The sequence below is a fragment of the Passer montanus genome, unplaced genomic scaffold, assembly GCF_014805655.1.
Source record: "Passer montanus isolate IOZ18808 unplaced genomic scaffold, ASM1480565v1 scaffold229, whole genome shotgun sequence".
NCBI classification, from domain to species: Eukaryota; Metazoa; Chordata; class Aves; order Passeriformes; family Passeridae; genus Passer; species Passer montanus.
Genome location: NW_024366915.1, coordinates 230964 through 251005, shown reverse-complemented (window position 1 = coordinate 251005; position 20042 = coordinate 230964). Strand labels below are relative to the sequence as shown.

At 46.7% G+C, this 20042-nt stretch overlaps 1 protein-coding gene across 2 annotated transcripts; it reads left to right on the top strand.

Annotated features, from left to right (window-relative positions):
• The first annotated feature begins 1480 nt into the window (after positions 1-1480).
• RNF20 (ring finger protein 20) lies at positions 1481-19529 on the top strand. Of its 2 annotated transcripts, XM_039710260.1 has the most exons (21): positions 1481-1591; positions 4047-4098; positions 4611-4781; positions 4903-5070; positions 5190-5337; positions 5482-5664; positions 6681-6799; positions 7608-7754; positions 7930-8007; positions 8327-8446; positions 9696-9875; positions 10070-10205; positions 10902-11023; positions 11333-11730; positions 12304-12421; positions 13711-13860; positions 14795-15007; positions 16908-17033; positions 17900-18040; positions 18362-18463; positions 18666-19529. In XM_039710260.1, exons 3-21 carry the CDS (start codon positions 4653-4655, stop codon positions 18840-18842), a joined length of 2955 nt encoding a protein of 984 aa, XP_039566194.1. In that variant the 5' UTR covers positions 1481-1591; positions 4047-4098; positions 4611-4652; the 3' UTR covers positions 18843-19529. The 2 variants fall into 2 exon arrangements, with proteins under 2 accessions (XP_039566194.1, XP_039566195.1); XM_039710261.1 differs by lacking the exon at positions 4047-4098 and having other exon boundaries at positions 1487-1591.
• The last annotated feature ends 513 nt before the right edge of the window (positions 19530-20042 follow it).

The following is a 20042-nucleotide window of genomic DNA, read 5'->3' as shown; positions in this document are numbered from 1 at the left end:
CCATCTGCCCTCCAGGTCAGAGCCTTCTGCTCACCACGGCCTCAGGTTCACCAACAGGTGGGAGAGAGATCAGCTCCCACACCATCTCCCATAGGGCCTTTCCTCTTGGAAGCAGCACAGTTCTGCTGGATCAAAGATCACTTTAGGTACTTTCCTGGGCGTGCCAAAGCTCCAAATTTACCTGCATATCTGCAGACACATCTGGGTAATATGTGAGTAAATCACAGTGCTGTGTCTCCACCTCCCACCTTACCAAAGAGGATGTGTTGGGCTTTCACAGAAAATTGATGGATGCTACAGCTCTTACAGTTTGAGGGAGAGACAATACTTGAGGTCTTGTAGGTCCTTTTAGTTTGGAATAGAGGTTTGGAACAGGTAATGGGTGATGCTCAGCACAATCCTGGTCACAAGGCTGTGCATTTCTCCTTTACAGGAGATTCAGTCCATCCAAGTCTCCAAGTGGCCACAGCCTGAGCACACCAACACTGCAAGCTCAAAATTGTCTCCTCTCTAGGCTGTTCCTTACACAACATTTTTTAATTCAGTTCATCTCTGGGTCTTTGGTGGTTTCTTCACACCAGGCTCCCCTCTGCTTATGCTAAGAACATGTGCGTGGAACAACAACCTCAACTGAAGACCGAAAAGCGAGAGTCCAGACTCCTTCTTCGAGAGCACGGCCAGCCCAGAAACCACCTTTTCCCGTGCTGGGGCAGAGACAAGTAACAGCCGACCCCAGCATGTCCTTTCCAAGAAACACTCTGCTTCAGTCATGCCAATTCTTAACCAACTGTAACTTTGTGACATGCTCAACTCTTTCTTGTAGCAATTGCAAGTGAAGGACTGCAAGGTTCAGGAAAAAGCAGCCATATTTGTCACACTCCTGACGCTAAGTAATTGCAAATTGCTGCAAGACTTTCTCTGCAGTTGCTCTGCACTGACATTGGATTGCTTGGCTCTCCCATCTTCTTCACAAAAGTATCTCAAGTGTTAATACAAGTATTATTAATCCCTCTCGTTCTCTCCTTACCACTCAGATTTTTTTCTTGTATTTTTTTTCCCTCATCTGCTGTGTTGTCTCTGCACAATTCACACAGTTAATCTTCAAACAGGGAGGAAAGCAGAACATTCTCGCTACTGGACAGCAGCAAGGGCGTGGCCTCTCCAGTGCCGACTGCAGGGAGACAATCACTGCTCCGACCCTGCTGCCCCACCATGGCAGACACTGAACGTTTAGCCCACATCAAGCAGCGCTGAACGCCTTCCGGCCCGCTCCGGCCGGGACGCGGCTCCATCTGGGGGCGGGCAGAGACGCGGCCGCTCCGCTGGGGCCGCGTGTGGGCGGGGGCGGCTCCGCCCGCGCCGCCATCTTTGGTGCGGGTGAGGGCACCGGCGTCTGGTGCCGCTGCAGCCCCGCCATGTCGGGCGAGGGCAAAGCGGCGCCTCCATGACGGGTGAGGGCGAAATGGCGGCCGGAAGGGGCGGCCGGTGGCGGCCATTGCCGGCACGACGGGGCGCGGCGGCGGCGGCGGCGGCGGAGTAGGCGGCGGCGGAGTAGGCGGCGGCAACAGCAGCGACGAGGCGGCCGTGGCGGGTCTGTGGGGCGGCCTGGGGCCAGGGAGAGCTGGGAGGTGGCCGTGTGAAGGACGGAGGGGTCACTGGGGGCTGGAGGCAGCGCACACCCGTGGAGGGAGGGACGGGCCCGCGGCGTGTCTGGCTGGTGCTGTGGGAAGATGCCGGGGACAGGAGCAGGACCCTTGCGGGATGTGGGAGAGCGGAGGAGGTGTGGGAGCGGCTGGTGTGTGTGGGAAATTGAATCACAGAATTGATTAAGAACCGGTCGGGTTGAGATCACCCTGTGCATCTCCCCTGCCAAGGCAAAGTCACCTGGAGCAGGTGACAGAGGAATACATCCAGGTGGGTTTGGGATGTCTCCAAAGGGGGAGAGTCCACGACGTTCGTGGGAAACTGTTCCAGTGCTCTGCCACCCTCATTGTTTTTCCTCATGCTGAAGTGGAACTTCTTGGGTTTTAGTTTATCGCCGCTGCTCCTCATCCTGTTGGTGGGTAGCACTGAAGAGTCTGGACCACCCTCTTGGAAATAATTGTGTGCATAAATGAGATCCTCTCCCAGTATTCTCCAGACAAACCTGACCCAGATTTTTTTATAAGACAGATGCTCCAGAGCCCTCATCATCTTTATGGCTGCCACTGGATCCTTTCCAGCAGCTCCTTGTCTTTGTACTGAGGAGTCCAGAACTGGACACAGCATGCCATCCATGCTATGTTAGGGCCAGGCAGAGCAGAGGATTGGGAGTTTTCCCCTTTCTCCTCCAATGCTTAAAGTATTCCTGCAGAGCCTGACCTGAAGCCATGGAAAAATCCCTATTAGGCTCGTGGATGGGTCATTGTTTGACTGGAGTTCCTGCTGGGAAGTATAAACTCAAATAGCAGTTTTTAAATCTGTCCAGTGCTTTTATTCCTGTTGTTCTGTGAGCAGCAGAAAGGATTGCAGGCACTGGAAGGGGCTGCCCACCAGGGAGGTGCTGGAGTTCGTGTCCGTGGCTGGATGTGGCACCTAGTGCCATGGTGTGGCTAACAGGGTGATGTTGGTTCATAGGTTGGACTCGATCTCAGAGGTTTTTCCCATTTTAAATGATTCTGTGATTCTGTGAAAGAGAGGCCATAAAAAATTGATGGGTTAGGGTCTGGTGTACAGTGTGTGAGGAGGTGGTGAGAGGGGAGATGGAGCTGAGGGGAATGGTGCCAGGATGCAGTGGAAGGGGTATGTTGTCCCAGTACAAAAAGTGTGAAAGGCAGCGGACAGTGATGGCTTGCTGGACTGACAGGGGACAGATGAGATGTTTTTAGCAACAGCTGTTCCCTTTCAGAATTCCAGCTGAAGTCAGTGCTGCTGCTAAGAGAAAGAAAATGGTTCAGTGGCAGTTCTCTTTCTTGGTAAATTTGAGATGTAATTTAATGTTTCTGTTAAAAGATACCTCGCAGGATCCCCATATGTGCTGTTTCAGTAACACACTTAGAAATAATCTTTACCCTATTTTGCATACAATGAAGGGCAATGCCAAGCTGAGATGCTTGTGAAATGCTGAGATTTGGCAAAGGAATGTACCAGCTTCATGTTCAAATGGCAATAGCCTTGTTGCTTTCAGTAGAACTGCTCAATTAAAGCAGATAAGAACTGGAAGGTTCAGTTTCTAACCCCTAGTTTGACTGTAAATGCCATAATAGGCTTAAATGGAAGTCAGGTTTTACTTGTATGATCTGCAATTTATTCACTTCTGGTTTCTTCAGTCTGACACAGCCGCAGTGGCTGTGGGAGAAGAATGCAGCTCACATCTAGTGAAGATCTGATTGGTTCCATTTTTCATCTCCAGCTGCTCATTCATTTTGCAAAGTCTTTGAGGAGATTCTTGTAGCTTTGCTCAATAATATTTTAGGGAACTACAGGAAATACTGTTCAGACATGAGAAAATCCTGTTTTAATGTTGAGGATGATCAAGCACTAGAGAGGCTGCCCAGAGCCGTGGCTGAGTTTCTGTGCCTGGAGATGCTCAGGCTGCCTGGACAGGGCCCTTGGCAACCTGCTTTGACTGAGCCTGCTTCATGCAGGAGCACAGGGCAGGTGATGTCCAGTCCTCCCTTGCAGCCCCAGCTGTTCTGTGATTCTCTATTAGTCCAGAGCTTTTCAGACTGCTTTGAGTTAGGGATAGGTTCTCTTCAAACATGTTTGCATCTCTCCTGGTACACAGCAAAACTCTTGGAATGGGTCTTTACAAGCCTTGGCTCCGAGTTGCTTTTCAGTTCCATAGGATTTCTGAGCTCTCTATGTACATGGCTCATTTATTTCCAGGATGTTGCTGCCCTCAGCTTTGGCTGGCTTTGTGTGTAGATTCGATAGGAACAGTTTGTTGTTGTGCAGTGAACTGGTGCACATATACACTGTCTCACATATACACATATACATCTACACATATACACATATACACTTTGTTTGCCAAAGTCTAACCTGGTTCATTTCTGTTAATGCAGAAAAGCAGAGAGTGAACCTGGATGAAGATTTTTTTGCAAAGAGGGTGCTAAGGTACAGTGCTTCTATTTTAATGTTACAGAGCAGTGGATATTTTCCTCATGAACCTTTTGCTTGCAGTGCAGATCCTGCTGGTGTCTTACTGCTGATGTTGGACCAGAATGTGTGAGTCAGCACAGGCTGGCACAAACTCCCAGTCAGAGCACAATGAGTAGATTTGTTTCTGTTACCTTGCTCCTTGTGGGGCCCCAAAGCAGCACCTGGGCAGAGGTGCAGTATTAGAGATGTTGTCACCCTTAAACTCAGCTAGTGCCAGAGGATCCCTGCCTTGTCAAGGGTTATTCCCAGCTGCGAGGTCACTTGAGTGCTTTACAGTCCTCCTTACCAGTCTTCCACTTTTAATCCATTCCTCCCAACAAATATTTTTCAAAATCTTTCTGGTCCCGTGATCTTTGCTGTTTTGAGCATTTTGTTACTCTGATGGGTCAGCTCGTTAAAAACCCCAAATCAAATTGACCTCATGGATGTGCATTTGGTGTTTTTTAATAGTTTTCTTTAATGTTCAGGAAGAGGTTGGAGAAGGTGGGAATCTATACACTTCAGCCACCATGTCTGGGATTGGCAATAAACGGATGGCTGGAGAGCCTGGTCCTTCTGCACCTCCAGAGAAGAAGGCAGGGGTTGAAGATTCAGGCACCACTGTCGAGACTATTAAACTTGGTGGTGTTTCTTCAACGGTATGTCTTCCTTGCCTACCCCCAGTCCACCTTTTGGTTTTTTTAATCTGGAGGCAGAAATGTCTCTGGGTCAGGATGAGCCCTTCTGTAACCTGGCCTGTGTGCCATGTGCCGTGCCCAGGAGGAGCTGGACATCCGGGCCCTGCAGACCAAGAACCGGAAGCTGGCGGAGATGCTCGACCAGCGCCAGGCCATCGAAGATGAGCTGCGGGAGCACATTGAGAAGCTGGAGCGTCGGCAGGCCACCGACGATGCCTCTCTGCTGATCATCAACCGCTACTGGAATCAGGTTGGTAACAGCTTTTGCTGCTTCATATGCACTGTTTTCTTGTCTCCCCTGCACCACCGCACCCCTTTTGTTCACATCCATTCTTTATCTTCTCTTGCCTTGCCTGTTCCGTCATTCAGTTTGATGAAAATATCCGCATCATCCTTAAACGCTTTGACCTGGACCAAGGTCTTGGAGACCTTTTGTCTGAAAGAAAAGCACTGGTGGTGCCAGAACCTGAACCAGACTCTGACAGTAATCAGGAGCGCAAAGATGAGAGGGAACGAGGTGAGGCAACTGTTTGGGCACGGTGGGAAAGGTGGATTTCAGCTGTGGACAATGCTTGGCAGAGACTTTTTTTGTGATTGTAAAGAGCAGTGATATGCTACCTTCTAGAGCACACTTACTTTTTTCATCTCCTTATGTTCCCAGGGGAAGGACTGGAGCCAGCATTCTCCTTTCTGGCCACTCTAGCCAGCAGTACCAGTGAGGAGATAGAATCTCAGCTGCAGGAACGCGTGGAGTCCTCCCGCCGTGCTGTTGCCCAGATTGTGACAATGTATGACAAGCTGCAGGAGAAGGTGGATGTGCTGTCTCACAAGCTGAATAGTGGAGGTATGACCAAGGTGGCAGGTATTCAGGAATGCTGATCTGCCCTCATCTTAGACCTGATCCTGCATTGTAGACATTAAGGTCTAATCCTTCTCACGTGCATTTATTTTCCAAAATAAATTTGTTTGGCTTTCCAAACTCTTGTTATCAAAACCTCTTCTAAAGGACCGTGTGCCAGAAGTTCTATCTCTCTATCGTATCTACCTCTGTATTTGAATGCTGAGAGCTCTGCCCACCATGTTGGGTTAAGAAGCCTCTTCTTTCTGCCAGCACTGTGTTTGTGTGCCTGAGAAGTCAGAGAACAGTTGAACCTTCTCAGCCAGCTGTCCTCAGCCACCACATAAAAGGTTACTACAAGTAACTTCACGCTTACCGCAAGTGGAAGAAGTGAAATTAGCATTATGAACTGATGGTTAGATTTTTAATATTTTGGAAGAAACTTTGGGTGGAATATCAGCTTATGCTTGGTGTGCCTTCTGTGTGCTGTGACCAAGTCTGGCATTGGTGTAGGGAAGTGTTGATGTCCTTGGCTGGCAGTCATCAACTGTAGTAGCTGTGATGCTGGTGCCATGTGAGCCTGTCCTAAAGTGCTCTGGTTTCACCTGTCACCCCGGTGCTGTGGTTTCACATGGTGTCATGGTGTCTTGGTCTGGTGTGTCATCCTGGGCCACCTGTTGCAGCAGGTATACACATGAATTTGAGCAGCATTCTGGTGTCCCTGGGTTCCAAGGATATGCTCTGGGTTGCTGGCACAGACACAGCTGAAGTGATCTGTGGTGTGAGGGGGTGGCCCCCGGGTCAGAAATGGGCAGCATTGTTAAACTGCAGAGCCTTTTGCTTATGGAGTGCAGGTCAGAGCTCTCTGTGGATGGTGATCAGGCCCTCAGGAAGCACGCATGGGAGAGGAAAATTAAACTGACTTTAGACCCAGAAATCTCCTTTTCTGTTTTCTTATTTCTTTCTTTGCTGTTCAGGAATTAAAACCAGATTTCCATTAATTTCCTTTTCTTTGTGCCCAGATATTTCACTGATGGAAGAAGCAGTAGTGGAGCTGAATACCTACCTGTCACATGAGAATGGACGGCTGCAGGAACTGGCTGATGTTCTTCAGGAGAAGCACAGAGTCATGTCTCAGGAGGTATAAAAAGGAAAGAGAAATAAACCTGCTTTAGGGTCCTGCTTAGCATAATTTATGGTTCCCATAAATTGGAAGGCAGCTTATTTCCTTGGAGAGGCACAGGAGGAGCATGGTTTGAAAGTTCCAAAAACGGTCGTTGTTGTGGAGAGCTGTAAATAGATTTTCTGTATAAATCAGATTGATTTGCTTGTTACATGACTAAAGGAAAGGATATAAGCAAGTCTGTGAGCTGAATGGATTTAACTTTTAAAGAAAGGGGAGAGTGGAGAAACTGGGGGCAGGTGATGCTGAGGTGGCTGTGTAGACACCTGGAACTGTTGAGGTGACATCTCTGTCATTCTGAATTCCTTGCTGTTTGACAGTGTAATGATATCAGTTACAGTATGATCCCAGTTGTTAAAAGAGTCACATTTTTAGCAACATTTGTTTGAGAGATTTCAGTTCATTTAAAAGTTGTGTTAATGCTGGTCTTGCTTAGCATTAGACCTCTGAGCTCTGTAGAGTAGATGGGCATAGGGATTGAAAAGATTAAAATCCAAAAAAGCCTTTGAATTAGCGGAGTTGGCTGCCTCTGTATTCTGCCAGATATTACCAGCTTCCTGCTCTTTATACATTTTCAGCTTTGTCTTAATTTTGTTGCTGTCTTGAGATTCAGCCAGTGTAAAATTCAGGACAGTTCATGGAATAGTCTGTCACCACAGCAAAAGGTGAAAAGCACACGATGAATAAGAGAAAAATGACTCCTGAGCAGCACCAGGAAAAGTTGGCTCTATGCAATGTGCTGGCTGAAGCACTCCTTTGATTGCAGTTCTCCAAGCTGCAAGAGAGGGTGGAGACAGCAGAATCCCGGGTGTCTGTCCTGGAGACCATGATTGATGACCTTCAGTGGGACATTGACAAGATCCGCAAGAGAGAGCAGAGGCTCAACCGCCACCTGGCCGACGTCCTGGAGCGAGTAAGCCAGGAAATCTGGGAATGGGGGTGGTGTTGGATGGGTGTGTGACATCCTCTCTGGGACTTTGCTGGGAGAGCTGTGAACCTGCAGTGTTCCTTCTTTGGTCTTGTACCTGCTGCATCACTTTTGTCAGCATTTCACTGCGTCTTCAGGAAATTTCTTGCATTTTTTGCAGGTAAATTCCAAAGGCTACAAAGTGTATGGAGCTGGAAGCAGCCTCTATGGGGGAACAATCACCATTAATGCCCGCAAGGTGAGGTCAGGATCTTGGTTGTGATCAAGAGGAAGAATACAGTCAGTGAGAACCAGGGCCACAATTTGAACAGAATTTAGATATATTTTAGATAATTTTTAGATCCTGTGCCACAAAGCTGGGTGACTCTGGACAAGCCATTTTGTCTGTGTATGAGTTTTCTACTTAAGAAACACGTGGTGGATTTAGACTCTGTCACACTTGGTCAAGTTACCTGACTGCTCAGTCCGTAACTACTCTTAGTGCATGAACAGATAGGTCATAAGCACTCTCAGGAGACACATTAACAGTAGGATTTACAAGCAGTTTGTCCCAACAGTTTGAGGAGATGAATGCAGAGCTGGAAGAGAATAAAGAGCTTGCTGGGAATCGCCTTAATGAATTGGAGGAACTACGTCAGGATCTTGAGGAAGTAACAACACAGAATGAAAAGCTCAAGGTGAGACACCTGTAGCTGTGTGAGGATGAAGGTGTTCTGTGGGATGGACTGCCCTCAGCTCTGCAGTGCTGTGTCTGCAGAAAACCTCATTGGCAGTGTCTGTTTTGAGCCTGCTCTTTAGCCGTGTTATGCTTTGCTCCAGGTACAATTCAGCGAGTCCGTGGCTCCACTTGCAGCTCGGGCGTTGGTGACACCCTGTGGCCACCGTTGGAAATTGTAATGGTTTCCTGTCCCTGTCCCGTTCTGATCTTTGAATCCATTTTAACTATGTCTGGTAAAAACTGTTATCACCTCTTTGCAATCAGTGATCCCTCCTCCACCTTCCCCATGCCCTGTGCAAGTGGAAACCAGAGATCAGAAACAATCAGGGAAACTTGTGTAGGGAGAGAGGCTCTTGAAAGAGTCAATGAACATCTGTCTTTCCCACTGCGGGGGATGGATAGATAGGAAACAGCTTATGAGTTTGTGATGTTTTAAAAGTGGTAACAAGAGAGCTGTGGCTCTGTGGTAGATGAGTGTATCGTAGGGAGAATAATCCAAATTTTATTTTAGGGGTCAGTGCCAGTTTATAAGAAATGTCTGTCTCGATAACCTAAACCCAGAGATCTGATGTTGGGAACTGTCTTGAGGCACCTCTGAATTCTTTTTATCCACAAGTTTGTTTAGAGAGAAGTGGTTTTTAGCTTACAACTTTTTTCCCCCCTGATTACTTTTAAGCTGAATGCAGGTATGTATGTGTCTGTTTCTTTGCTGCTAGTCACAGTCATTTGGTAACTGTCTTTATAAGGAGAATTCAGTTCTGTATCTCTGGGGTTTTTTTAAATTTCTCTTTCTGTCAGTCATGTCTTACTGGTAGAAAGCTAACATAATGCCTACTTGCATGTGCATTTTCTCTGTTCTCTCATACTTTTCCATGTGTCCACCTTTATTGATCTTGGTGTTTACAATTTATTATGTTTTCCAAATTCATATCTTTGAGAGAAACTATTTCAGGACTCGAGAGTCAAAAACTTCTGTCATGTGGTTGTGCAAGAGAAGCAGCCTAGTGCATGCAGGACACACAGACTCTTCTTAACATTGGTACTGAAGCATATCACTTGGACCTGCTTCACAGCAATGCTCTTCAAGTTCTCCTTTTGTGTCTGCTTGTGGCAGCTTGATTCGCTGTTCTGTCTTGAGAGACAGAAACCAAATGCAAAGGCAAGGCGATAATTTTTGGTTTTGTGGCACTTTCTTGTGTCCCAACCAGGTGGAGCTGCGACGGGCAGTGGAAGAGGCTGTGAAGGAGACCCCGGAATATCGCTGCATGCAGTCCCAGTTTTCTGTTTTGTATAACGAGAGTCTCCAGCTGAAGGCACACCTTGACGAGGCCCGCACACTGCTCCACGGCACCCGCGCCACGCACCAGCGCCAGGTGGAGCTGATTGAGGTAACACTCTGCTCCCTCAGCCTGGGAGCTCTGTCGTGCCACCAGCCAGCACTGCTGGGTCTGTGTGCTTCTGCAAATGCTCAGGAAATTGATGTTTCTGGCACTAATTCAGGCTCTTGTGGTACCTGATACTGATGAGGTGAGAGATACTCCAGGTTCAAAGCACCAAGTTCTGTTTCCTTTTTGTTCCTCAGAGGGATGAGGTCAGCCTTCACAAGAAGCTGCGCACTGAGGTGATTCAGCTGGAGGACACCCTGGCACAAGTTCGCAAAGAATATGAGATGTTGAGGATAGAGTTTGAACAGACACTTGCTGCCAATGAGCAAGCAGGTATGGTGCTGTTCTGCTGTGCCTACAAACAAACACCACTACCCACCAATGCCCATTAGGGGCTAGAGTGCACTAGAACACTTGGGTTGATTCTTTGTTACTCTTAAATACTTGTTCTGGCAGGTCACTTCATCTAAAAAAACAAAGCTCTTCATCTGTTTTACTGGGAGACCAGTTCCATGTTATCTGACTTCTTCCTAGATGCTGCATAATAGATACAGTTTACTAACAACTTGGTTTATGACAGGGTATTTTGCATTATTAAAAATTACTTGGGGCAGGAGGATTGATTTCCAAGTATATTAGGACAATCTAGATATCAAAGCAGTAATTCTTAAATTTCATCAGAAGAAATAAATTAATAATAAAATTCTAAATTAAAAATAAAATTCTGAAGTAGCATTTAAATCCTGTTTTTTTATGTAACATGACACATTTCTCTTAGGATCCTGGGCATAGAAAGAATGTTGAGTGGGAACTTAAGGATTGTAAATTTGCAAGGACTTATGATTGCATGTAAAACTGGCATGACTTTTTTTCTGCAAGTGTTTTGTGCTGCTCTGTTATGTGGCAGAATGGTGATACTCTTACTTTGTTCTTTGTCATTGTCACTTAGCTTGTTCTCCATCTCCATGAAAGTCCTCAAGAAGGTTGACAGAAGTGTGGTTTGTTGCAGAGGTGTTTCTGTTTTTGCAGGCCCCATTAATCGGGAGATGCGCCACCTCATCAGCAGCCTCCAGAATCATAACCACCAGCTGAAGGGAGAGGTGCTGAGATACAAGCGCAAACTGAGAGAGGCCCAGTCTGACCTGAGCAAGGTAACGCAGCAGGAAGTGCCAGAAAAGAGGGGAAGGTGCTTAGGAGAAGGGGGAATGCTGTCACCTTGCCAGCAATATCAACCTTTCTGATACACTGTGCAGGATGCAGTGAAATTTTCTGTGGAGCTCTGCACTCTGCTGTCCTTTGACCAAATGAAGGCTCTTCCTTTGTAGCTGTGTAGTGCTCCATGAAAAGGGGGCATGGAAGCATGGATCTGGGAAGACAAGGGAGAAAGGGTTAAGGAAGACTCCTGGCTAAGAACTTAAATCTTTGTTTTCTTGGTCATCTCTCTTGCTGTTCCACACCAGATCCGCTCTCGCAGTGGCAGTGCTCTCCTCCAGTCCCAGTCCAGCACTGAAGACACAAAGGAGGAACCGGCAGAGATCAAGCAGGAGCCTGATGATCCTTCTGCCCAAGTGACTGTTCCCAAGGCTCCTTCTGAAGATGTTAATGAGATGAAGGCCAGGCGAGATGAAGAGGAACGGGAGCGGGAGAGACGGGAAAGGGAGAGGGAGCGAGAGAAGGAAAAGGAGAAGGAGAGAGAAAGAGAAAAAGAGAAAGAGAAGGAAAAGGAACGAGAGCGGGAAAAGCAGAAGCAGAAGGAATCAGAGAAGGAGAGAGAGTCCAAAGAGAAGGAGAAAGGGAAACATGAAGATGGACGAAAGAAGGAGGCTGAAGTGATCAAGCAGCTGAAGGCTGAGCTCAAGTAAGAGTTGTTGTTTCTCCCTTTCCTGTGGGAGCAGTGCCCAAGCCTGGGGTGTTCTTGCTTTTACAGGATCAGCATCACTGGAGTTTGGAGCCAAGAGAATTTCTTGATGCCCTCTGTGTCTGATTGTGATGTGGTCAGTGTAGAAGTGTTTTTCCTACAATATCCTAAAGCATGAATTACCAAAGCAGACACTTCATGGTGTGGGTCAAGTAATGTTGATTTGTTGCTGTCATAACAATAGCATATAAGTTCACAGCAGCAGGTTATTAACAGAGGACACAACAGTGTTCCCACTTCTGGATGGCTCCCAAAGCAGAGGTAGATAGTTTGTAGTTATTAGGATATATATTTCATCTCCAGCCCACTTCTTGCATTTCAACCCTTGTGCCTAAACATGTTTCTTTTCCAGCCTGTATTCAGCTGCTGTTTTGTGTTACCAGGATAAGATGACCCAAGGATGACCCCATATCCTGTGGGAGATGAGAGAATATTGCCAGGCTGTGGTGCTGGCTGTGTAACAGTATGGCTTTGCTGCTGTGTTCTCACTGTGGTCTGTCTCCCTTTCTCCAGGAAGGCCCAGGAGAGCCAGAAGGAGATGAAACTATTGCTGGATATGTACCGCTCTGCCCCCAAAGAACAGAGAGACAAAGTGCAGCTGATGGCAGCTGAGAAGAAGGCAAAAGCTGAGGTATTCCTAATTTCTCTTCCTCTTCTTTTTAATGTCTTACTTAAACTTCTTTTCAGATACTCTGGAGCAGAACTGTGTTGTTTCTCTCCTCAGAACTGAGGATTGTTTGTCTTCTCAGCTTTGTTGCTTAGAGATTGGAATAGTCTGGAGATAAACAGGGACTAGTTGCTAGTGCAGGCACACACAAAAAACAATCTCTAGGTTTATAAGCACAGACCCATTTGTAGATCCCTTAAGTTCCAGCATGTCCCTCTCTTTGGGACCCCTGTGGTTCCAAGCCCCTCTTGCCTTCTTCACAAGCAGTCTCACCTGTAGGCAGCACTTCCTCTGTGCAACACACATACCTGGGGTAAAGAGTTAAGATTACATGGCAATACTTAGGAGAATGTGTAATGAAAAGATACAACAAGATACGACAGGCTGTGATGATCATGGGCAAGGCCAAGCCAGACAAATGTGTACTGACTGCCCATATTTCCCATGAGACTGGCTCTTTTTATATCCTTCTCTGTCTAACTCCAGTTTGTTCATCCTTGGGTCTCCATTTCCCTGCACATTGCTTCTGGATTTGAGCAGCTCTTGATTGCCACAGCCGGCTCAGTTCAGGAGCCATTCCTGCTTTACAGTGTCATCAGTTACAAAATCCAAGCTGATGTCCCTGGAGGTAGTTCCTGTAGTTTCCTGGAAGCTTATCAGCTGTTGTGACTGGAGAGTTTTGCTTCCTCTCTTTGTCTCTGTGTTTGTTTTGTCAGGTTTGTGTCTGTATATTTTGGTTTGGGTTTTCTCCTTCTCCCACACTCAGATAATGTTGATGGAGTAAACATTTTCACACTCTTATGTGCTCTCATCAGCTAGTGTGACTGACCAAGTTTCATTCTTATCACTGCCTCCCTTACCATTTGTCCGCCAAGTTTTATGTATGTTTTATTTTACCTCCTCCTTTTCCTGTTATCTCCTTCTTGTATGGAAGAAGGTCCTTGACCAGATGGCCTTAAAGGAGCAGATGCCCTCTGAGCACATATCCATACGTGTACAATTGCAGGAGACTGATGTTCCTACTCTTATAAAAGATGCTGTGAAATTTTCAAAGGTGTGGAAGTCAAGATCTTGGGCTTAATGCCCATCTCAATGGTACATCTGCCTGTAATACTCTGTCAAAACAACCTGGAGTTTTTTGCCATGCTTTGAAAGCAGTTTGAGTGTTTCACAGAATTTTGGAGAAAACAGACTCTTAACAATGCTCAGGGCATATCCTTGTGTTTAGTGTCATTTCTGGTTGTTTTTTGTAGCTTGAAGAACTGAGGCAGAGGGTGAAAGAATTGGAAGACAAGGAAAAAAAGGAGAGTAAGAAGATGGCTGATGAGGATGCCCTCCGCAAGATCCGAGCAGTGGAGGAACAGATTGAATATTTACAGAAGAAGCTTGCCATGGCTAAGCAGGTGAGAAATTCCTGATGAGTTCTCTTTTGGCTAGGGCAACTGAAGGAGCTGCCTTCAGGTTACATCCAGGAAGAGAGAAGGAATTTATGTCTGTATGGGCCAGAAATGGGAGTTTAGTGCTTGTTTACCAAAGGGGAAGAAAACTGAGCAAGCAAAAGAACCACCAACAAAATAATCTCTGCACCCTCAGCTTTGGGATATCACAGGCAGGCCATGGTGGGAAATGTTTAATAACAATTAAACATTAAATAAACAGTTAAACATGTGGCCTTGATGAAGCATACAGAGGAGAATTTGCTTTATCAGCCATTAGGGGAAAAGATTACAATTTCTTTTTAAGAGTTATTACCTCCTCAGCTCATCTAGTGAATATTTTGCATGGAAGTGTACATACCTTCTGCTAAAATAGGCTCAATCCAATGAAAGAGCAGGACGACCTCAGCAAGGTAGAGGCAAGCCAATTAATTGGCATGTACTTTCTTAGAATTTGGATTCTTGTTATTGTAGAACAGAACTGCTCTACCTTGTCAATGCTGAAGTGGCCAAAGTGAGTTTAAGGAGCTTGGCAGCCTGTTGTTGGAGGCTGCCAAGCTGCCCAAATGTAGAATTTTTGGTCTGATGTATCTGACAGGTGTTCAGCTGCTGGGAATTGGGTGTTGTTTTCTGCCCAGCTCTGGCAATGACTGTGTCAAACCTGATTCTGCCAGACAAGTGACAGGTGATCATCGTTTCTCTGCACCTTCAAATTCAGAGTATTTCTGCTGTGGTGCAGACTTGCAGGAATACATTTTTCTGCTTGCTGGAATAATGGTGTTCCCTGACACCAAGAACCTTCCGTCATCTTCACTAGGTTTGGTGTCTCTGAATAAAATGTTCAGGCTCACTATAGGGGGTCCAGGGCACAGTTTGGGCAGAGCCTGTGATTCTTTTGCAGGAGGAGGAGGCCCTGCTGTCAGAGATGGATGTCACAGGCCAAGCCTTTGAAGACATGCAAGAGCAGAACATCCGCCTGATGCAGCAGCTGCGGGAGAAGGATGATGCCAACTTCAAGCTGATGTCAGAACGTATCAAGTCCAACCAGATCCATAAGCTGCTGAAAGAGGAAAAGGAGGAGCTAGCAGACCAAGTTTTGACACTGAAAACACAGGTAATAGGGAAAAAGGAGAGAGGACAAGAGAGCTGCTGGGGAAGATGGAGGTGTGGGTTATCTCTTTAGGCAGCTGCACACAAGTGGGGCAGAGAGTTTGCTCTCTCCCCTACTGAGGGAAAGGGGAAAGAACCAGAAGGGACATAGTGAGAAAACAAGTGAGCTGAATAAAGGGAGTTTAACAGTTAAGCAAAGATGTCCATACAAGTGAAACAATAAATTAATTAATTGGTTACTTCCTGGGTCAGGCAGGGATTTGGTCATCTCCAGGAAGGCAGGGCTTCATCAGGCCTTATTGTTATTCGATAAATGCTGCAGCTCTGAACATGCTCCTACTGCCTCCTTTCCACCAGCTGTTATTGCTGAGCACAGCATTGTAGGGTGTGGAACACCCCTTGGGCCAGCTGGATCAGCTGGCCTGGCTGTGTGGCATCCCAGCTTCCTGGGCACCCTTGGCCCACCTGCTGGTGGGCAGCATGAGACACAGAAGGTCTTGGTGCTGTGTAAGTACTGCTCAGCAGCAGCTAAAACAGTGCTGTGTTACTTCTTCTCCAAAATGCAAAACATAGCAGCATGTGAGCTGCTCTGAAGAGAATTAGCTGTCCTCACCAGAATCAGTCCAGGATGGAGTGTTCCTCTCACCAGCCTAGGAATGCATCAGGCTTTAAAGGGGCCTGTCATTGTAGGAAACTGAGGCTGCTGTATGAGCATTACAATGTCCTACAGGTTCACTGCTATGGAGAGCAGATGGGTGAGGAAAAGTGGGAAGTCCTTTTCCTGTTGGAATAGTACTTCTGCCTGTATATTTACCTATAGCTGTATATATTGGTAACAAGCAGGAGGAGTTGGACACCATGGTTCAGTCTGAACTACCTCAGACATGGGCACAGGCTGGGAGAGGAAGTCACTGAGCAGAGAAGGACTTGTGGATTCTGGTGGATGAGAGGCTGGACCTGACCCAGCAGGGCACACTGGGAACCCTGAAAGCCAGCTGCATCCTGGGCTGCATCCAAAGCAGCTGCATCCTGGGCAGCAGGCTGAGGGAGGGGATTCTGCCCTTCTGCCCTGCCCTTGTGAGACTCCAGCTGCAGTGCTGCATCCAGCTCTGGGGTCCTCAGCACAGGAAAGACACATGGACCTCTTGGAGGGAGTCCACAGGAACCTATAAAGATGATAAGAAGAAATGAGCACCTCTGCTACAAGAACAGGCTGAGAGAGCTGGGCCTGTTCAGCACAGAGAAGACTCAGGGGGAGACTTCACTGCAGCGTTCCAGTACCTGAAGAGGGCTTAGAAAAATGAGGGAGAGGAACTTTTTATATGAGTATACAATTACAGGACAAGAGGCAGTGGTTTTAAACTGAAAGAGGGCAGGCTTGTATTAGATGTTAGAATGAAATTCTTCATTCGGAGGGTGGTGAGGCACTGCTGGAGGTTGCCCAAAGAAGTTGTGAATGCCCCATCCCTGGAAGTGTTCAAGGCCAGGCTTGGATGGGGCTTTGAGAAACGTGCCCTAGTGGAAGTTATTCCAGGGAGGCTGAGACTAGGTGATCTTTAAGGTCCCTTCCAATCCAGGCTGTTCTGCGGCTCTGTATCCTGTCATCCTTGGTACCACTGGAACTGTTCACTGCCTTACAGCAAGTCTTTAAGCCACTGTCCAAAAATTAAGACATCTTTGTTGCAAATATTTCACTGCTAATTTTTAAAGTGTTGACTAGAGAGTTCTGGGTACAGCTCTCTGGATACAGGCACAGCTGTTCAGGGAGAAAAAGGCAAGCTGAAGTTGTGCTCCCTGGTGATGGGGAAGCAGGAGTAGTTTTACCCCTGCAGCTTGAATGACAGCTCTGAAGACCCACAGAGCATGCATTCATTCCTTCTGTTCCCTCTGTCTCCCTTTCCAAGGTGGATGCCCAGCTGCAGGTTGTACGTAAGCTGGAGGAGAAGGAACACTTACTGCAGAACAGCATTGGAACAGGAGAGAAGGAGCTGGGTCTGCGAACACAGGCCCTGGAGATGAACAAACGCAAGGTGAGTGATGCCTTCGTTTCCTCTTGGGTTGTGGGGTGGAGCTGCTGCCTTGTGGGAGGCTCTGAGCTCTCACTGGCATTACAGAGCCTGGTATTCCCTGGTTTTGAATGAGTGTGTCAGAAGGCTGAGGAGTCCTGGAGAGAATTATGATTCAAGTACTGGAGACTGATGTTTTGCTTTGATAAGGAGAAGCAGGTCATATGTTTTGCTGTGTAATCTATGATAAAGAAAGAGACAGCAGCCAGATGAAGTTAACTGGGGTCAAAGCTTTTGTAGCAAGGATGGGATAAGGAAAGGAAATACAACTGGGAAATGTGAGCACTTTCAACAAATGCCTAAGATCAGTAAAGTAGGTGTGTTACCATTAAAATAAGTTTTATAGCTGTTGCTGCCTTTGTTAAGTGTTAATAGAAATGCAGAAATTACATTAAAACAGGCAGAAAGGAAAGCAGGAATATCACTGTGAAGAGGAGCTGGGGAGCATTCAGCAGTTGGCTGTGCTTAATATGACAATTTGTGGTATTAAGGCATTTAGTTATAAAGTTAGAAGAGAGCTAGTGAAGAGAGAAGATTGTTAGAAATAGGTATCTTGCAGTTCTGTCTAGTTCAGCTACAGAACTGCCTCTGAACACTTTAATAGAGAAAATGTGGAAGCTAGAAGGCTGAAAATACTTTAAGAAGAGATTTGGATGATCATTAGTGTTTTTCTAAGTGATGTGCTTTGCAGTGTGCCATGGTTTGGCTCTGCCCAAAGGAATCTAGAAGCTAAATTATTAGAATTTGTTGATAATAAGATAATAACAAGGAACTGGAAATCACTAGAGCTGATCTATGTTTGGTCCTTATATACTGGTTTTCTTTCTCAGGCCATGGATGCAGCCCAGCTTGCAGATGATCTGAAGGCCCAGCTAGAACTGGCTCAGAAGAAGTTACATGATTTTCAGGAGGAGATTGTGGAAAACAGAGTAACTAGAGAGAAAGAGATGTTCAACTTCAAAAGGGCTGAGGTATAAATATCCTGTGCACAATCCTTCAGATCTGTGTCCTTTGGTGTCCTTCTTGTACATTGAGCTTGCAGAGGGTTTCAGCTGAACTGCTTTTGGTGTCCAGTTTCACTTTGATTTTGGCTTCATCAGGTCTTTGCTCTTTCAGATTTTGTCCCCTGATAACTGACAATACTTGTGTCATCAGATGATCATGTTGTCTCTTGGATTATAGGGAATGAAACTATGGTGGCATGACTTAGCCAGGTGCACATTCTCTTTGGTCCCTGAAAAAGCTGACAGAGAATGTACTGCTCCTTCACTTGGTCTCTTGTTTTTATGTAGGAAGATATTTCTAGGTTGCGCAGGAAGCTGGAGACCACAAAGAAGCCTGACATGGTTCCCAACTGTGATGAGATCCTGATGGAGGAAATCAAGGATTACAAGGTGAGTATCTGTGTCCCTCGGCTTCCCTTTTTACTTTAGTCAGAAGGTGTGTAGGCACACTTCCAGTATCTGACATCTGTTACCTGTACTGAAGAAACCACACTGTGCTTCTGAGAAATTGAAGGACCTTCATGTTGAGACATCTCTGAGCACAGCAGCTGGGCTGCAGGGCCCCTCACAGCTCTGTGTGTGTGTGTTGCAGGCCCGCCTGACGTGCCCCTGCTGCAACATGCGCAAGAAGGACGCGGTGCTCACCAAGTGCTTCCACGTCTTCTGCTTCGAGTGTGTGAAGACGCGCTACGACACCCGGCAGCGCAAGTGCCCCAAGTGCAACGCGGCCTTCGGGGCCAACGACTTCCACAGGATCTACATCGGCTGAGGCCTCTCAGAGCCCCTGCTGGTGCTGAGCCAGCCTCCCTCCCTCCCTCTCAGCTTCTGCTGCCAGAGCTGCAGTGTCTCCTGGGAGGTGCCTTCGGGGTCTCAGAAGAAACACACTCTGGATCTTGCTTCCTTTCTTGGCCCTGTCCCTTTGGTCTTGCCCTCAGTTTTTGTGTGTTCTTTGTGCCTGAGAGGAAATTTCCCATCCCTCACTTTCACACTGCCAAGGTGGGAACGTGCAGCTGAAGTGCTGCTTTGGTGGGATGGAAGCTGAGCTGTAGCAGAGATTAGTAAGAGCTTCATTTAAGGGCTCTGCTTTGGATGCTAATTAAGTCCCGCCAAGGAAATTAATATGTAGACTCAATGGAGCAGCTCCTTAGGTACCTGTATATCTTCCTGAGCCCAGGCAAGAACCCCTGAGGGCTGGTACACTAGGAAACAATCCTCCCTAGCCCTGAACAAACACAGCTAAATATCCAGAAGAGGAGAAAGGAGAGATCTTGGAGACCCTTAGAAAATAGCATTCCATTGATGAGCCCTGGTTGATGTGCTCACAGTCTCCTAGGCTGAGGCATTGCTGTCATTATCCTTCTCAGAAAAGGACTTTTAGTGGTTCCTTTGCTACAGCTTTACCACAAAGATTAACCTTGTTATGTACAAATTCTTATTAAAGTTATTGTTTGGTTTATTTTTCTGGTTCTCCTGCCTCTGGTACTGTCTGTCTGTTCTCCCATCTTTTGTCCAGTTCTTGGAAAGATTTCTCACAAGCTTTAGAGACACTTAATTTCTTCCATCCTCTCCTTTCAAAATATGCTCAGCTATATCAACTTTTGTCCTTTTGGCTGTATCCCAATTATCCCAAGCAGCTTATTCCTGACACAGCGGGAGGGCCAGGATGCTGCATTATTTCTGCAACCATTTTGTCATGGCTGTTTGAAATTTTGGCAGGAATGTTGTACGGCTTGGAGTCTCAGTGCTCCCTGTGGCTGGAGACTGCATTTGAAGTCTGCTTCTAAAATCAGAATGGGAAGTTGTTGATTTGTGGCATTTCTTCCTGGGGTGTAGTGTTTTCCATGTAAACTTAATTTGCATGGAAGGTGCACCTGTCAGAGGTTTGTCTCATGGGTGTCCCTTCCCTCAAGCGTGGAATCTCCTGCCTTCCTCCATCCCCTCCCTGCAGGAAATACCTTTGCAGATGCAA

Bases quoted from the DNA above. Each gene is read 5' to 3' on its own strand.
- RNF20 (XM_039710260.1), top strand. From the start codon at position 4,653: ATGTCTGGGATTGGCAATAAACGGATGGCTGGAGAGCCTGGTCCTTCT. The intron at 8,008-8,326 runs GTGAGGTCAGGA...TTGTCCCAACAG, and splicing joins TCACCATTAATGCCCGCAAG to TTTGAGGAGATGAATGCAGA. The intron at 8,447-9,695 runs GTGAGACACCTG...TGTCCCAACCAG, and splicing joins CACAGAATGAAAAGCTCAAG to GTGGAGCTGCGACGGGCAGT.